Source organism: Camellia sinensis, chromosome 12 (assembly GCF_055761805.1).
Source record: "Camellia sinensis isolate YWXY chromosome 12, ASM5576180v1, whole genome shotgun sequence".
NCBI classification, from domain to species: Eukaryota; Viridiplantae; Streptophyta; class Magnoliopsida; order Ericales; family Theaceae; genus Camellia; species Camellia sinensis.
The window spans coordinates 129,494,540-129,508,415 of record NC_138972.1 but is presented as its reverse complement, the minus strand read 5'-3'; the positions used below and the strand labels follow the sequence as shown (position 1 = coordinate 129,508,415).

Here is a 13,876-nt window from a genome sequence, read left to right as displayed (position 1 = left end):
GAAATTCCATCAATGAGTTAAGATAATACCCAAATAAATTTGATACGTACCAAGTAACTGTAGTTCAAGAATATGTACCAATCACTAGGCTGAAGTTCTGAAAATAAGTTATAGTATCTAACAAAAGAGTTCCAAACCTTTTCTCGATGGAAAAGAAGTTCCAACACCCTAGCACCAACAGCATAGCCTGCATCCTCCAACTTGCCCCAATCCAACAACATTAGAGAACACCCACACTGGAATGTATGATCTAATACAGATCAATTACGCAGTAACTTAATTAAAATATAACCATCAGCTACTAAACAAGTTTGTTCTAGAATAAACCAATGTATGGACCTACTTAAAATTATTAACATTAAACAGACGCAAGTGGTCTCCACAATTCAACTAAATTATATAAGAACATGGGACACCCACAGTGGTCAGAATCACAAGTAGCAAAAGTAGCATATTATGGCTCTTTCAAAAGTAGCAGAGAGCATCATACACATGTTACAAGAATTAGTCCTAACTAGTCCAACATAGGAGCAACATATAAACAGATTGCAAGCTACAAAAACCAGTCTTAAACAGCTCAACACATGAGCAAACAAAAAGAAACCCATCATACAAAAAGACCATCATACAGTAGATGCCACATTCAAATATGACCTTCCAATAGCAAAGAAACCCACTCCATCTTGTCATTCTCATCTAAACTAAAGAACAAGTCAACTTTGTCTTCATCTTTCACTATCATAGATGTTGCCATCAATCTTTGGGTATTACTCATTGGCAACTTCAGAAGTTCTTCATTAACCAACCTCCTTTGTTAGGATAGGTCCTATGAATATCCTATCCTATGAGCAATCTCCACCATCGTAGTATTAGTATTCTCAATGAATGATCCAAGATTTTTTTCCTTCTCTGATAGTTCACTGGGAATCCCCTCAGCAGGTCGAGCCTGTTTTTTCCCAGTCTTAGTAGAGTTAGCACGGTTGGGAACATTACCTACAGTAGACATTGAGTAGTCTGTATCACTTATGTTCATACTAAACTGTTCAACAGGAGACTGTTCTCCTTCTTCTGTAGTTGCATTTGCATCCTCATTTTCCATGGCTGTAGCTGCATCAGCAGGATCCTCAGCCAGTTCACCAGTCGCTCTATCCTTTCCAAATAGAATAAGCCAATCTTCATAGAACAGGAATTGCCTGTTTCGCATCCCTTTTGCATCTGATACCCTCTACACAAGTGATTATCCAATTATTAAAAAGAATAGATTGATTTATAAGTAAAGAGTCATGCAAATAACAACATAAAAATGAGATTTACCCTGACATAGTTCTATTATACGTCGTCACTATTAACAAGCACCATCTTTTGTTCATTATCCCAATCAAAACCACTTATCTTTAACATATCTTGAAGAGTGTTATATTGTTTCCTCCATAACTTAATTTTCGAGTTGATGTGAGGAGTGGCTTGAAGATCAGTTCCAAAAAATGCACTTAAGATCTTCTTCTCACATTCATTGTAGAAGCTGCCCTAAACTGATTATTATCAAGCTTCCACCTGTGATTACTTGCGGTTACATCCTTCATGGTTATAATGAGAAAGAGTTCCTCACGGTGATTCCAAAACCTTCGAGGTTTCCCCTTCTTACGAGAACTAGTGGTACTTGTGTCATCCATACCTATATATATGTATATCATAAGTTTAAATCATAACACACATGTTAATCATAAATAACAAATAAACTTACACAATATTTGTTACAAATACCACACAAAAACTAAACAAATATGGTTCGAATTACATGCTATAATAAACTCTTACTATTACATAAAAATCATCATATAACACTAATTTATTGACCTCTGCTTGCTTGCCATTCATTAAACATTTGGATTGCCCAGGCAGTTCTCCATTCACTCCATTGATCAGATGCTTCAACAACATCAATCATTTCATCTCCTAATTTAGTAGCTGGAGGAAGAGGATTCATTTCCTCATTCTTATCATCATCAAGATCCGTAGGCATTTCACGTTGTATGAGATTGTAGAGAAGGCAACATGCAGTGATAATACGAAGTTGAGTCTTGATTGGAAAGTAAGAATAAGTCCTCAATATTGCCCACCTCATTTTAAGTAGCCCAAAACACCTCTCAATGACGTTATGAGCAGAAAAGTGCCTCATGTTAAAAAACTCTTGTGGAGTTGTTGGAGCACCCCCTTCTCTCCAAATGGAAAGATGGTAACGCTGTCCTTTATATTGTAGCACCTGTATCCTGCAAAGCTTATGGAAAAGTGTATTCGAATCCTTTATTTTTATTTTGGAAATCTTTGGTGTTGTTATGGGTTAGTTTTGGAGGAGTATAATCCGATTTAAACTTGTTGGGTTTGGTTGTTCGCACTTGTTCTTGTCAAGTTCCTTGGAGACTTAGAAATTCTATTCTAGGGTCGACACCAACCTTCCTAAAGGTCAACCCTTACCTATTGGTAAAGTTCCTGGAAGTGTTAATGGAAAATAAGGTAGACACCAGTCTGAGGAGGGTCGACCCTCTTATGTCTGTGTGTTAGTTGCTGAAAAATAGGGTCGACCCCCTGCTGTCTAAGGGTCAACCCCCTTGCATGATGTCAAACATAAGTTTCTTCATAGGGTCGACCCCTATGTTGCAAGGGTCGACCCTTGCAGACTTTTTTTTCCAGATTTCAGCCCAGTTTTTTGCCCTACTTTTTGGAGATTTTGACTTGATATTTTGGGTCGACTTTGGAACTTTATTTCATTTTGACCTAGTACTATAAATAGGCCCCTCACTTAACCTTTTCTTTATTTTTCCTTCTCTTTTTCTTTCTTCAAGCCGTGAGACTCTTTCATCCTCTCCAAAATCACTTTTTGGTCAAAGATCTTTAGATCTACTATCTTGGAAGCATCTCCTCGACTTGCTCCTTTGAGATTAAGTGTAGAGCTTGCCAAGAGCTTCATTTTGATCCAAGTAGAAGTTGGTTTCGACATCTTTGGAGTTTCAACCTTGTTTGGCTCACCTTCTCTTCTAAGCTTGAGGTAGGGATATTCTACTATTTAATATGGGTTTTAACCTAGATATTTGTCATTTTGTATAAATTGTGAGATTTGGGAAGATTTGGGTGAAGTTAGGGTTTGGGTTTAAATTTTGAAATAGGGGTTTCCAATATTTGGCTTCATATATGTAGATGAGGGCTTGATTATGGTATTATAAGAAAATAAATGGTGATATGGGGTCTTGGGGATGATATTGGGAAAAGGGGAAGGTTTTTCCGTAATTTGTGTTAAATGACTATTTTAAATAAATAATGAAATTGACATGGGAAATATGAAATTGGAAGGGTGTATGATTGAATGGTGTAGTTGGATTTGTTAAATCACTCACCTATGGAAACTTGATAAATTATCTGTTTGATAGATTGTATATCTATTTAGAAACATCTGTTTTGGGTTATCGGTAAAGGATAGCTATGATTGTTGTAGAAATTGCATATGGATTAGGTGAATTAAAACTAATCAATTGAATTATGTCATTGAATATGACGGTTTGATTAAACCATTGAATATGTGATTTGATTAGTCATTGTATATGACAACGTGCTTAAATACATTATATATGTATCATTGTTTGGGACAAGATAGGGGATGTACTCCATTGTTTGAGAGGAGATAGGGGATGGACTCCATTGAAAATTAAGTTGGCTGGAGTGTCCAGGGTGAAAGTCCCGAAATCTTATATACATATGGATGCTGGTTCCCTAGGATGTGATTTCGTAAAGTGGCAAGGAGTAGAAGTGTTGTATTGATGAATGTATTGAATTGTGAACCATTGAGTTGTAGTCTCATTTTGGTTGTTTTGATAATAATGAATTAGGTTAATAGATTTACTTGAAACGAATTGAGGTATTGGTTATCTATATTGAATGGTCTTGGAAGGAACATATGTTGGTTAAGAATATTATACATTTATCTGATGCTTATATCTTAGTTAAATCTCATATATTGTTTTAGCATATCTCTACTGGGCTTTGGCTCACCCTACTTGGGAAACCATTTTCAGGTACAAGTGACATGCCGCCCCTAAGGACATAGCTTGGGAGGTTTAGGAGCTGAAGGCTTTATTTTGTTGTGTTGTTTGTGTTAAATGCTTATTCAAGCCGAGGGCTTTGTTTGTATAGAGACTTGGACTCTTCTTTTGTTGTAACCAAGCGAAGTCTTGAGAAGATGCAAGCCCGTAGGGCATTTATTTTGTTGCTATCAATTAGAGTTACATGCTATAGTTTCAAGATGAACATTTATGAAAGTGTAATGCATGTAATATCTTTTGTAATGTAGACTCTGATGAATGAAAATGTAAAATTTCTACCATATTTGTAGATCTTATGAATGGTTGATTTATATCATATTTTTGAGGGCGTTACAACTTGGTATCAGAGCGTACCGGGCTTGAATACTTTGAGTACGTGGGAAGTGGTTAGTACCATAATGGGTTTGTCTCGCTTGTTAGAGACTTAACTATGGATGTTATACGCTTATATGATAACATGCATATGTGGTTATAATGGGTATGAGATTTGATTTCTAGGATGTTGATGGAGTCCATGTGTTTCTGGGAGTCTTGTTGGAATGGTAATTGATCACTGCCTTTTCTAACTGGAACTCTAGAAATGCCACGGGACAGTCATTATCTGGAAATGAAGTTCATATGTGTTTATGTGATTATATGCTTAGATGGAGTGAATTACAGTTGTCCATTGTATTAGGACGCGAGTGAGATAGCTTCGGCACATTTGTAAGTGTGCTAATCTCTTTGTTACCTTTATTAGGATATCAGGATGAGGTCGTGGCGGTAGACGTGGTAGGCCTAGGAGGCACGAGATGCCTATACCGAATGAAATTCCAGCGTAGGAGGAGGGAGTTGGTTAGGCCAACGTGGCCGAGCCAATAGGTCAACAGGCCATGGGCACCTTAGCCCGTGAAATGGCAGGAGCATTGAGGGAATCTATGGACATTCTCAGAGCTGAGAACCAAGTCCAGGCCCATGTAGCTGAAGCCAGGCCGTCTTTTCTGAAGAGGGAGTTTTTCTAATCGAATCCGGATGAGTTTTTGGGTGATCCCAAGGAGCCACTGAAGGCTGATGAGTGGCTTGAGCAGATGGCGAAGACGTTTGAGATGCTCAGTATCGAAGACGGAGGTTTGAGGGTGACCTTGGTATCCTTCCAGTTGAAGGGAAACGCAGGTCAATGGTGAAAATATGCGCGGGGCTGCATTAGAGGGACTGGGGAGCCCTTTGTTGAAGCTTTCTAGGACAAGTACTTACCTGCTATAGTGAGGGAGAAGTTGAGGGATCAATTCTCTAAGTTGGTGTAGTTGAATACACTAGTGGCTGAGTTTGAGGCCACCTTTACCAGCTTGTCTAGGTTTGCACCGAAGTAAGTGGCAATTGAGGAACGCTATTGTCTGGAGTTCGAAAAGAGATTGAGGACCGGGCTCTTGTTTAGAGTTAATGGGTCCATGATTAGGGATTATGGGCGCCGTGTAGAGGCTGCAGCCCACCATGAAACTATCATGCATGCAGAAGAGGAGAGGATGAGGGGCTCCAGGAGAAGTCAGGAGGGTTAGGGGGACAGTAAGAGGCAGAGGGGTTCTAACCCTCAGTAGTCCCACGGAGCGCATTTGAGATCTACATTTCCCGTGCTGAGTTCGGGTTCTGGAAGAGGCAATCAATGAGACATCACCTGTTACAAATGTGGTCAATTGGGCCACAAGTCTCCAGCTTGCCCACAGAGGGGTAGAGGGTAACGAGCAACTTCATCTTTAGCTCGTTCTCAGGGCCAGAGTCAGGACAGGGGCCAACCACTCACTTGTTATCAGTGTGGGCAGGTGGGACACCTGAAGAGGTTTTGCCCACAGTTGGGTGGCACATTTGGTGCGTCTGGTTCGAGGTAGACACAGAGTCACCAGCCAGTGCAGTCGGTATAGGCCCTGAGGGCCAATCAGGGAGCCTTTTCGGCTCAGTCAGTGCAGTAGTCTTATGCTCCGAGAGATGAGCAGGTAGATTAGAGACCCACGGGGCACATGTATGCTGTTACAGCGCCAGATCTTGTACCGGCTCCATCTGTTGTGAGGGGTACCTTTTTGTTTTGTAACTCGGTTGCTAATGTGTTGATTGATACGGGTGCATCCCATTCATTTATTATCTGCATTTACATCTATTTTGGGGTTGGAGTTGGCACAGTTAGTATCTCCTATTTGTGTTGTGTCACCTGTTGGGAGCGAGATAGTTTTAAAACAGGGGTGTTGGGACTGTGACATAGAGGTCGCCGATTGCCGACTTTCTTTTTCTCTTGTATTGATGGACATGTCTGGTTTTGATGTCATTTTGGGTATGGACTGGTTATCATCATACCGGGCTGTTATAGATTGCTACCGTCAGAGAGTGACTGTATGTACCTTGAGCGATGACTGTTTTTATTTCTTGGGGGACCAGGTGGATAGAGTCTTATCACCGATATATGAACCGTGTGGGCGAAATGAGCTTAGTTGTCATCTTGCTAGCTTTGTGAGTAGTGAGTGTGATGAAGTTCGAGTTAAGTTGCCAAGAGTGGTTAGTGAGTACTCACATGTCTTTCCCGAGGATCTTATTAGTTTACCACCTCACTGAGAGATCAAGTTCTCTATTGATTTAGTGCCTGGCACGCACTGATTTCCATGGCACCATATCGGTTTGCGCCAGCTGAGTTGAGTGAGTTGAAGATTCAACTCCAGGAATTACTGGATAAGGGTTTTATTCACCCTAGTACTTCACCTTGGGGAGCACCTGCCCTCCTTGCTAAAAAGAAAAATGGGGCGTTACGACTTTGTATTGATTATCGAAAGTTGAACCGGGTTACGGTTAAGAATAAGTATCCTATGCCTCGTATAGATGATCTGTTTGATCAGTTGAAAGGGTCTCGTTGTTTCTCCAAGATAGACCTAAGATCGAGTTACCACCAGTTGAGGGTTAGGGAGGAAGATATCCCGAAGACGGCATTCCGTATGCGATATGGCCATTATGAGTTTCTTGTCATGCCTTTTAGGCTAACCAATGCCCCAGCTGTATTTATGGACTTGATGAACCGAATCTTTCGAGAGTTCTTAGATCGTTTCGTGGTCATCTTCGTGGACGACATCTTGATCTACTCACCCTCTAAGGAGGAGCACGAGGAACACTTGCGAGTGGTACTTGAGTTGCTTCAAGCCCATAAGCTATATGCTAAGTTCGGGAAGTGTGAGTTTTGGCTAAAAGAGGTTAAGTTCTTAGGCTATGTAGTATCCGGGGAAGGGGTGACTGTAGATTCATCCAAAATTAAGGTAGTGCAGGATTGGGCACGACCTAAGAATGTTTTCGAGATCCGTAGTTTCTTGGGATTCGTCGGGTATTACCGTCGGTTTGTGCAGGATTTCTCCAGATTAGCTTTGCCTTTGACTAGATTGACAAGGAAAAGGGTCAAATTTGTGTGGAGTGAGACTTGTGAAAAGTCGTTCCAAGAGCTTAAGGTTAGACTTACCACCACTCCAGTCTTGATTATTTCGAAGAGGGGTTTGGGCTATTCTGTGTATTGTGATGTGTCACGAGAGGGTTTGGGTTGTGTATTGATGCAAGAAGGGAAAGTAGTAGCCTATGGCTCACGGCAATTGAAAACACACGAAGGGAACTACCCTACCCACGATTTAGAACTAGCAGCTGTGATTTTTGCCTTAAAGATTTGGAGGCACTATCTGTATGGTGAGAGATTTGAGGTGTTTTCTGACCATAAAAGTTTGAAGTATTTGTTTACACAGAAGGACTTGAATTTGAGGCAGAGAAGGTGGATGGAGTTCATAGAGGATTATGATTTCGAGTTACATTACTATCTAGGGAAGGCTAATGTTGTGGCCGATGCCCTAAGTAAGAAATCCATCAGTAGTGTAGCTTGTATTGCTATCCAAGAATGGGAGATGTTGGGTGCTCTTGGGGAGTTTAACTTGCATCTGGGTGAGTCTGTTGAGTCTGCAGCCTTGTTCTCTGTGGTTGCACAACCTACACTTGTGAACCGAGTGTTCGAAGCGCAGAGGGGTGACTTTAAGGTAGAATCCCTTCGGGAGAAGATCTCCAGTGGGAAGGTAGAGAAGGGTTTAACTGTGTATCTCAACCTAAGTATAAGATACCGTGACCGCTTGTTTGTGCCGGAGTCTTGCCGAGAGGAAGTACTTCGAGAGTTTCACCATTCACGCCTTGGGGTGCATCTGGGAGGTACAAAGATGTATCACGATCTGAGTCGCTAGTTTTGGTAGAGGGGTATGAAGAAGGATGTGGTAGTGTTTGTATCGAAGTGCTTTACTTGTTAGCAAGTGAAGGCCGAACATTAGAGGCCAACGAGTTTTTTGTAACCCTTGCCTATAGCTGAGTAGAAATGGGAGCATGTCATGATGTATTTTGTTGTGGGTTTTCTAAGGACTCAATGGGGTAGTGATGCCATTTGGCTGGTGGTTGATCGACTGACTAAGTCGGTGCATTTTATTCTGATGCGCGTAAGAGATTCAGTAGATTACCTTGCCGACTTGTATATTCGGGACAGAGTGAGGTTGCACGGGGTCCCTGTGATGATTGTTTTGGACAGAGACCCGCGTTTCACTGCTCGGTTGTGGCAGTGCTTGCAGAGTGCTGTAGACACCCCATTTTTGACAGCCCATAAGACTTGGGCATTACTGATGGTTTACTTGGTGATAAAAGGTGTGCAGGGCAAAGATCCAGTTTCTTCGGCAAGGAGAGAGACAAGTCTCAAATTCACACCCCGTTTTGAACCAAAGCTATTTTGGATGGTTTTTAGACCTTAAAACCCTCTCTTTCAAAACTTTTTTGAAATAAAGTTTCTGCGATGTTCCGAGGCTCACATTTTGTCAAACGTTGCACTTTTCGGTAAACCGAGCAGGGACAAAGTGGAAATGAATGAAAGAGAGATGAAATCTTTGAAAAATTTTTCAAAACACCTTACTTAGGGGTTTGGAGTTGAAGAAAAGAGGAAAGGAGAGGAGAAAACTAGTTTGGGAGAAGTTCGGCATGAATCCGGGTAAGAGAGAATCGAGCAGTTCTCGCTAAATCAAACTTATCTGTCTATACAAATGAAGTTAAGATATGAAGCCACCACCGTTGGAAAGAAGACTTTCGGGGCTTCATTTTTTGTTCAAGAATCTCTTAAATTCGAGTCCGGATGGCGGAGATATGATTGGTTGAAGTTGGGCATCATCCCGGTTGGATTGAATCTGCGCGGCTTCACCAAAAAGATCATAACTCTTTGAACAGTTGGAATTTTGATGCAAGGTTGATTCCATTGGAAAGATTACTTCCGGGGCTTCAATTTTGACACAGATTGACCTGAAAAGGAGTTCATATGAAGAATTTATGTCCGTTTGAAGTTGGACCTATAGAGCAGATTTTTCCTGCCGACCGGCCAGAACAGATAGCCGACCGACCAAATAGATGGCCGACCGGCCAGAACAGATAGCCGACTGGCCAAGTAGATTGCCGACCGGCTAGTTAAAGTAGCCAACCGACCAATTTTGCTAGCCGATGACCTTCCGGAGTATTCTACAGATTGAGTGGATTACAGCTGTGCCAGCTGTTTTGCATAAAACCCACTGTCCGAAGGTCTTCCCTTTTGGGGGGAAATTTGAATTAGTTTTTCCCCCCTTTTCTCCACCCCTCTCCCTCTATATAACCAGCCTCTCCCCTTCATTTCTAAGGGTTACAAAAACCAGCTGAGGCTTTGATACATACACCCTCTATATCTCTCTCCTTCAACCCTCCAAACCCTAAGGTTCTTGCACCCTTTGCACTACAACCCATAGCACCACACCTCTACAATCCATTCCAGCAACTTGGAGGCCATTTGAAGAGGTTGAGAGCACAGAAACTTGGTCCAAGAGCTGCTGGTTTACTGCTCTACAAGGGTGAGTTCTTCTTTTCCCTTTTCTAGTCTTTTCTTTCTTTGTATCTAAGCCATACTTTCTAGCATTTTTGGGCTCCGACCCAAACTGTAAATAGTCATATTTTGAGTCCCTTTTCATGTTTGATTAAGGGTCTTTCTCTGTTTGAGGCCATTTGCTATCACTTGCTTCTTTATCTCTCTTTTAGGCCTTATTTTTGCATAGTATTTTAGGCCTATTTGTGAGCTGTTTTGGATCTTTCCATAAACTGTAAAATATCTTGTTTTCCGCCCCTCTTCAACATTGTTGAAGGGCTCTCCTTTGTTTGAGAACAGCAGCTGGCACTTGCCTCTTTACCCCTCTTTTAGGCCTTTTCTTGCATGATAGTTTGGCCTTATTTATGATTATTTTTGTGGCTTGATGTAAACTGTAAAGTGACCTTTTTTCAGCCCCTCTTAAACTTTGTTGAAGGGCTCTTTGCCATTTGGGGCCATCTGCTGTCCCTTTGTGTTTAATCTCTCTTTTAGGGCCATTTTTGCATGATAGATTAGCCCTATTTGCATTCATTTTTGGGACTTGTTATAAACTAGAAATATGCATGTTTTGGGACTGTCTTGCATCTGTCTTCATGCTTCATGATCAAATAATGCATGCTTTGTATAGCTATAGGCCAATGCGTATGCCTAGTTTTGTGTTTCGGGGCCATTCCATGCATCGGGTGCCATGTTTCCATGATTTGGGGCTGTTTTGTATCACATTTTAGTGCTGGAATTACATGATTGTATGCCATATTTCATGCCTTGCCATGCCTTGTTAGAGTTGCATACTATGCCTTAGGTTTGCTCCTCGGTTTGTGTGCATGCGTGCACGCATTTCGAGAGTCTCATTTTCATCTAATGGCCACTGATGTGAGTGTGGCTGAGGTCCACTCACATTGGTATAAGCCCATCTTCCATTGTGTATGCCATGTTTCAATGCGTTGTGCATGTTATGTTGTTAGCAATGTGTGTGCCATGTAGTTGCATTGCATGTTTGTATGTTTGCTTGCATGCTTAGGTTGCATGTGCATCGTTATGCATTGCCTCGCCTCTTGATCAACCATGATTGAGGTTGGGCCCCTTGTATGTTTTGTATATATTGCATTTGACATTGAAATGCATACTTGACTCTTCGGCCATCATGCATCGAAATGCACAATTGGTGGCCCGAGGGTCGAGGGGCATACTCCCTTGAGTCCATTACATGATTGGGAGAGTGGCCATGCATACATTGCTTTGAAAATTCCGTGCCATACACTGCTTGCCCTCTGCTGCTGTCAATTGCAGGTGATCATTCCCCGCGGCCAATGACTATTCCTCCTAGCCGGTGGTGCTCCAAAGTGTGCCGAGAACCTATTCCAAGACTTGTGCAGTCTTCAGAGGAGCTAGGGCAGTGTAAACAGAGGTAGTAGTGCTATGGCAGCGAGTTTCCGGGCAAGACGAGTCAAACATGCATCATTCGCGCATTCCGAGGCACGACTGCAGCCACCTTCTTTCTGCATTTATTTTGTTAATTAATTAAAGGTCTGTAATAATTAATTAGCTAGGATAGTTGGTTTGTTATTCGGACTGTATTATTCTTTCGGACCCTCCGAGTGAGGGCAATTGTGTAATAAGTGTGCGTGAGTGTGTGTATGTCTTCCAACCCCACGTCTTTCTTCCCTTTTATTTACCCGCTTATGATGGTAGACTAGGGCATATTTAAATTAGCATACCTTATGCTTAGCATGCGTGCATCCATACATTTGTCTTACATGCACCAGGCTCGGTACATCATGCTAACTGCACTCGTATTTCAATTCCAAGTTGAGTATTTGTTAGTTGCAGCATTTCACATGCTACGTTTAGGATAGCCGAGCCTATTTGGATTGCATCTTTGCATGTGTTGCATTAGCCATTTCAAATATGAACTAGGATCATGCATGTGATCACTAACTGGTTTCTGTTTTGGCTTGGAGTACTAGGTGAGCTTTTATGCTTTAGCATACCGCATGCGTGTGAGTGTTGCTATAATTGCATGACTACCATGAGGCTAGCTGCTTATGTGATATAACTGCTTGAATGCCTGTGGATGGAGGTTGAATTACCTAATTGGAATAATGCATTAAAACTGTGAGTTTTAAGCCCACTAGATAGTGGCAAAACCATCTTTTCTAAAAGCCCACTTAAGGGTGGCAAAACCTGCATTTTAGCCTACTTGCGAGTAGCAAACCATTTGTAAAACAAACATGAAATGTTTTGTTCCAATTTAGGCGATTTGGTCTATACTTGTTTATTGTGCGCATAACATAGTAATTCTAGGCTAATAACCGGAATAAGAACGCATAACGTTTTCAAAATTGGATATCATGGTTAGTAGAGGCCGATCTTCGGATCGGGCGAGAGGGGGTGCTCATAGCTGACCTTCCCCAATCGTACCCAAGTTTCCGAGCCGAGGCAACTTTGGTGATGTCGGACACGTGGCCTTTGGCACCAAGTCAGGGTTTCCTAAATTCCCCCAAAATAAAATATTTAGGTGGCGACTCTGTATCTGGCAAAGCAGTCCATGTTTGACACTTCTTTCAAAAATCGGTTTTCTCAAAACGATTTGCCGGATTTGGACTCTTTGGTTCAGATTAAGAACCGTGACACAAATTGAGTCCGAACTGTAGTGAGGCCCACGGGCACGTGTACAGTTTCTGGCGACTCTGCTGGGGATTTTGAGAGCTTGACTCGAACTCATGATATCCTGTTTTGATTTCATTTATGTGTCTCTTTGCATTGCATTTGCATTGGTGCGCCTAGGACACTGTGTTTGCCATCTGCCATTCCTGAATGGTTTGCCGGAGGCTTGTCTTGCCAAGGCATGACTATAAGGCTGACCGGTTATGGGCTCTGACAGTATGGGAACACAAACCCCGATTTTTACCGGGGCACCCTTTTCGACCATTTGACCTAGTGCATATTCGGATCCATAGTGACCATTCCAAGCTAGGACAGATTGCTTACCCGTTTATAGGTTGTTTGAAACCGCTGTGTGCGTAGTGAAACCCTAGTTCCTGACAAAATAGGACAGGGAAACCCTACCCCAACATAGGGGTGTTTTGGCTCTCACTTATCTGCTATGTGCTTTAGAGTGTGCCTCTACGGGGAATGCATGTATCAGTTTGCAAGTTTGAGTATCAAGCTTGTGGGCATCAGCATCAGTATTTGGGGAATCAGTTTTACCCAAGGGTATCAATTTTGGGACAGATATTTAGGGAACAGTTATCAGTATTGAGTGCAGTCGTTCTGCTATCCGTTTCAGTGAAATTGAACTGAGATGCTGTCTGTTTTCTCTTTTGCAAGGTAGTCCTGGAACTATAGCTTCAGAAGGCTCCACTATCCCCCAGGTACATTGGACTTGTGCTGATAGACTTTGTCGGATCAGAGATTCAGTTCAAGGGCAATCAGTGTTCCTTCGCCAGAGGCAGGGTAAAAACGCCAGTCAGGCACAGATTATCAGTTCAACAGTCTTTGAATCAGCAGTCATTATCCATCTCACCTGTGCGCAGTTGGGTAGAGATATATGTTTTACCTCGGGGAGGTATACCGGTTGCTTAGTTAGATCAGAACAATATGTCGAGTCTGGAAGAGATGATGCGCTGACTCTAGGATAATATGAAAGCCATGCAGCAAGACGCTGTCCATCAAGCAGAATTCGCCAAGCAACAGGCTGTGGTCATAGCACAACAGGCAGAGACAATTGCCAGGTTAGAGCAGCAAACTGGAGTATCTACTTCACACCAGGCTCCTCCTCCACCAAGAGTTCCAACACTCGGGGAGATAGCTAATGTCCAGGAAGATACGGACATTCCGACAGGGCCAGCTCCGCCCCCGGTTCTACCCCAGCTATCTAAAACAC

The 13,876-nt window shown here is 42.2% G+C and overlaps 1 protein-coding gene across 4 annotated transcripts in view; it reads right to left on the bottom strand.

The window, feature by feature from the left end:
- Nucleotides 1-378: 378 nt before the first annotated feature.
- Nucleotides 379-13,876, bottom strand: part of LOC114291073 (uncharacterized) — a 40,555-nt gene continuing 27,057 nt past the window's right edge. The window contains exons 3-4 of one of the 4 annotated variants that reach the window (XR_003639276.2): nt 1,315-1,675; nt 379-1,225 (exon numbers count right to left, since the gene is read on the bottom strand). Coding sequence is in view for 2 of the 4 variants with exons in the window: in XM_082899839.1 (XP_082755965.1) it covers nt 827-1,225 (399 nt within the window). In the remaining 2 variants the exon portion in view is untranslated. The remainder of the gene's footprint in view (nt 1,226-1,314; nt 1,676-13,876) is intronic. The other 3 variants (XM_082899839.1, XM_082899840.1, XR_014347166.1) reach the window with 3 other exon arrangements.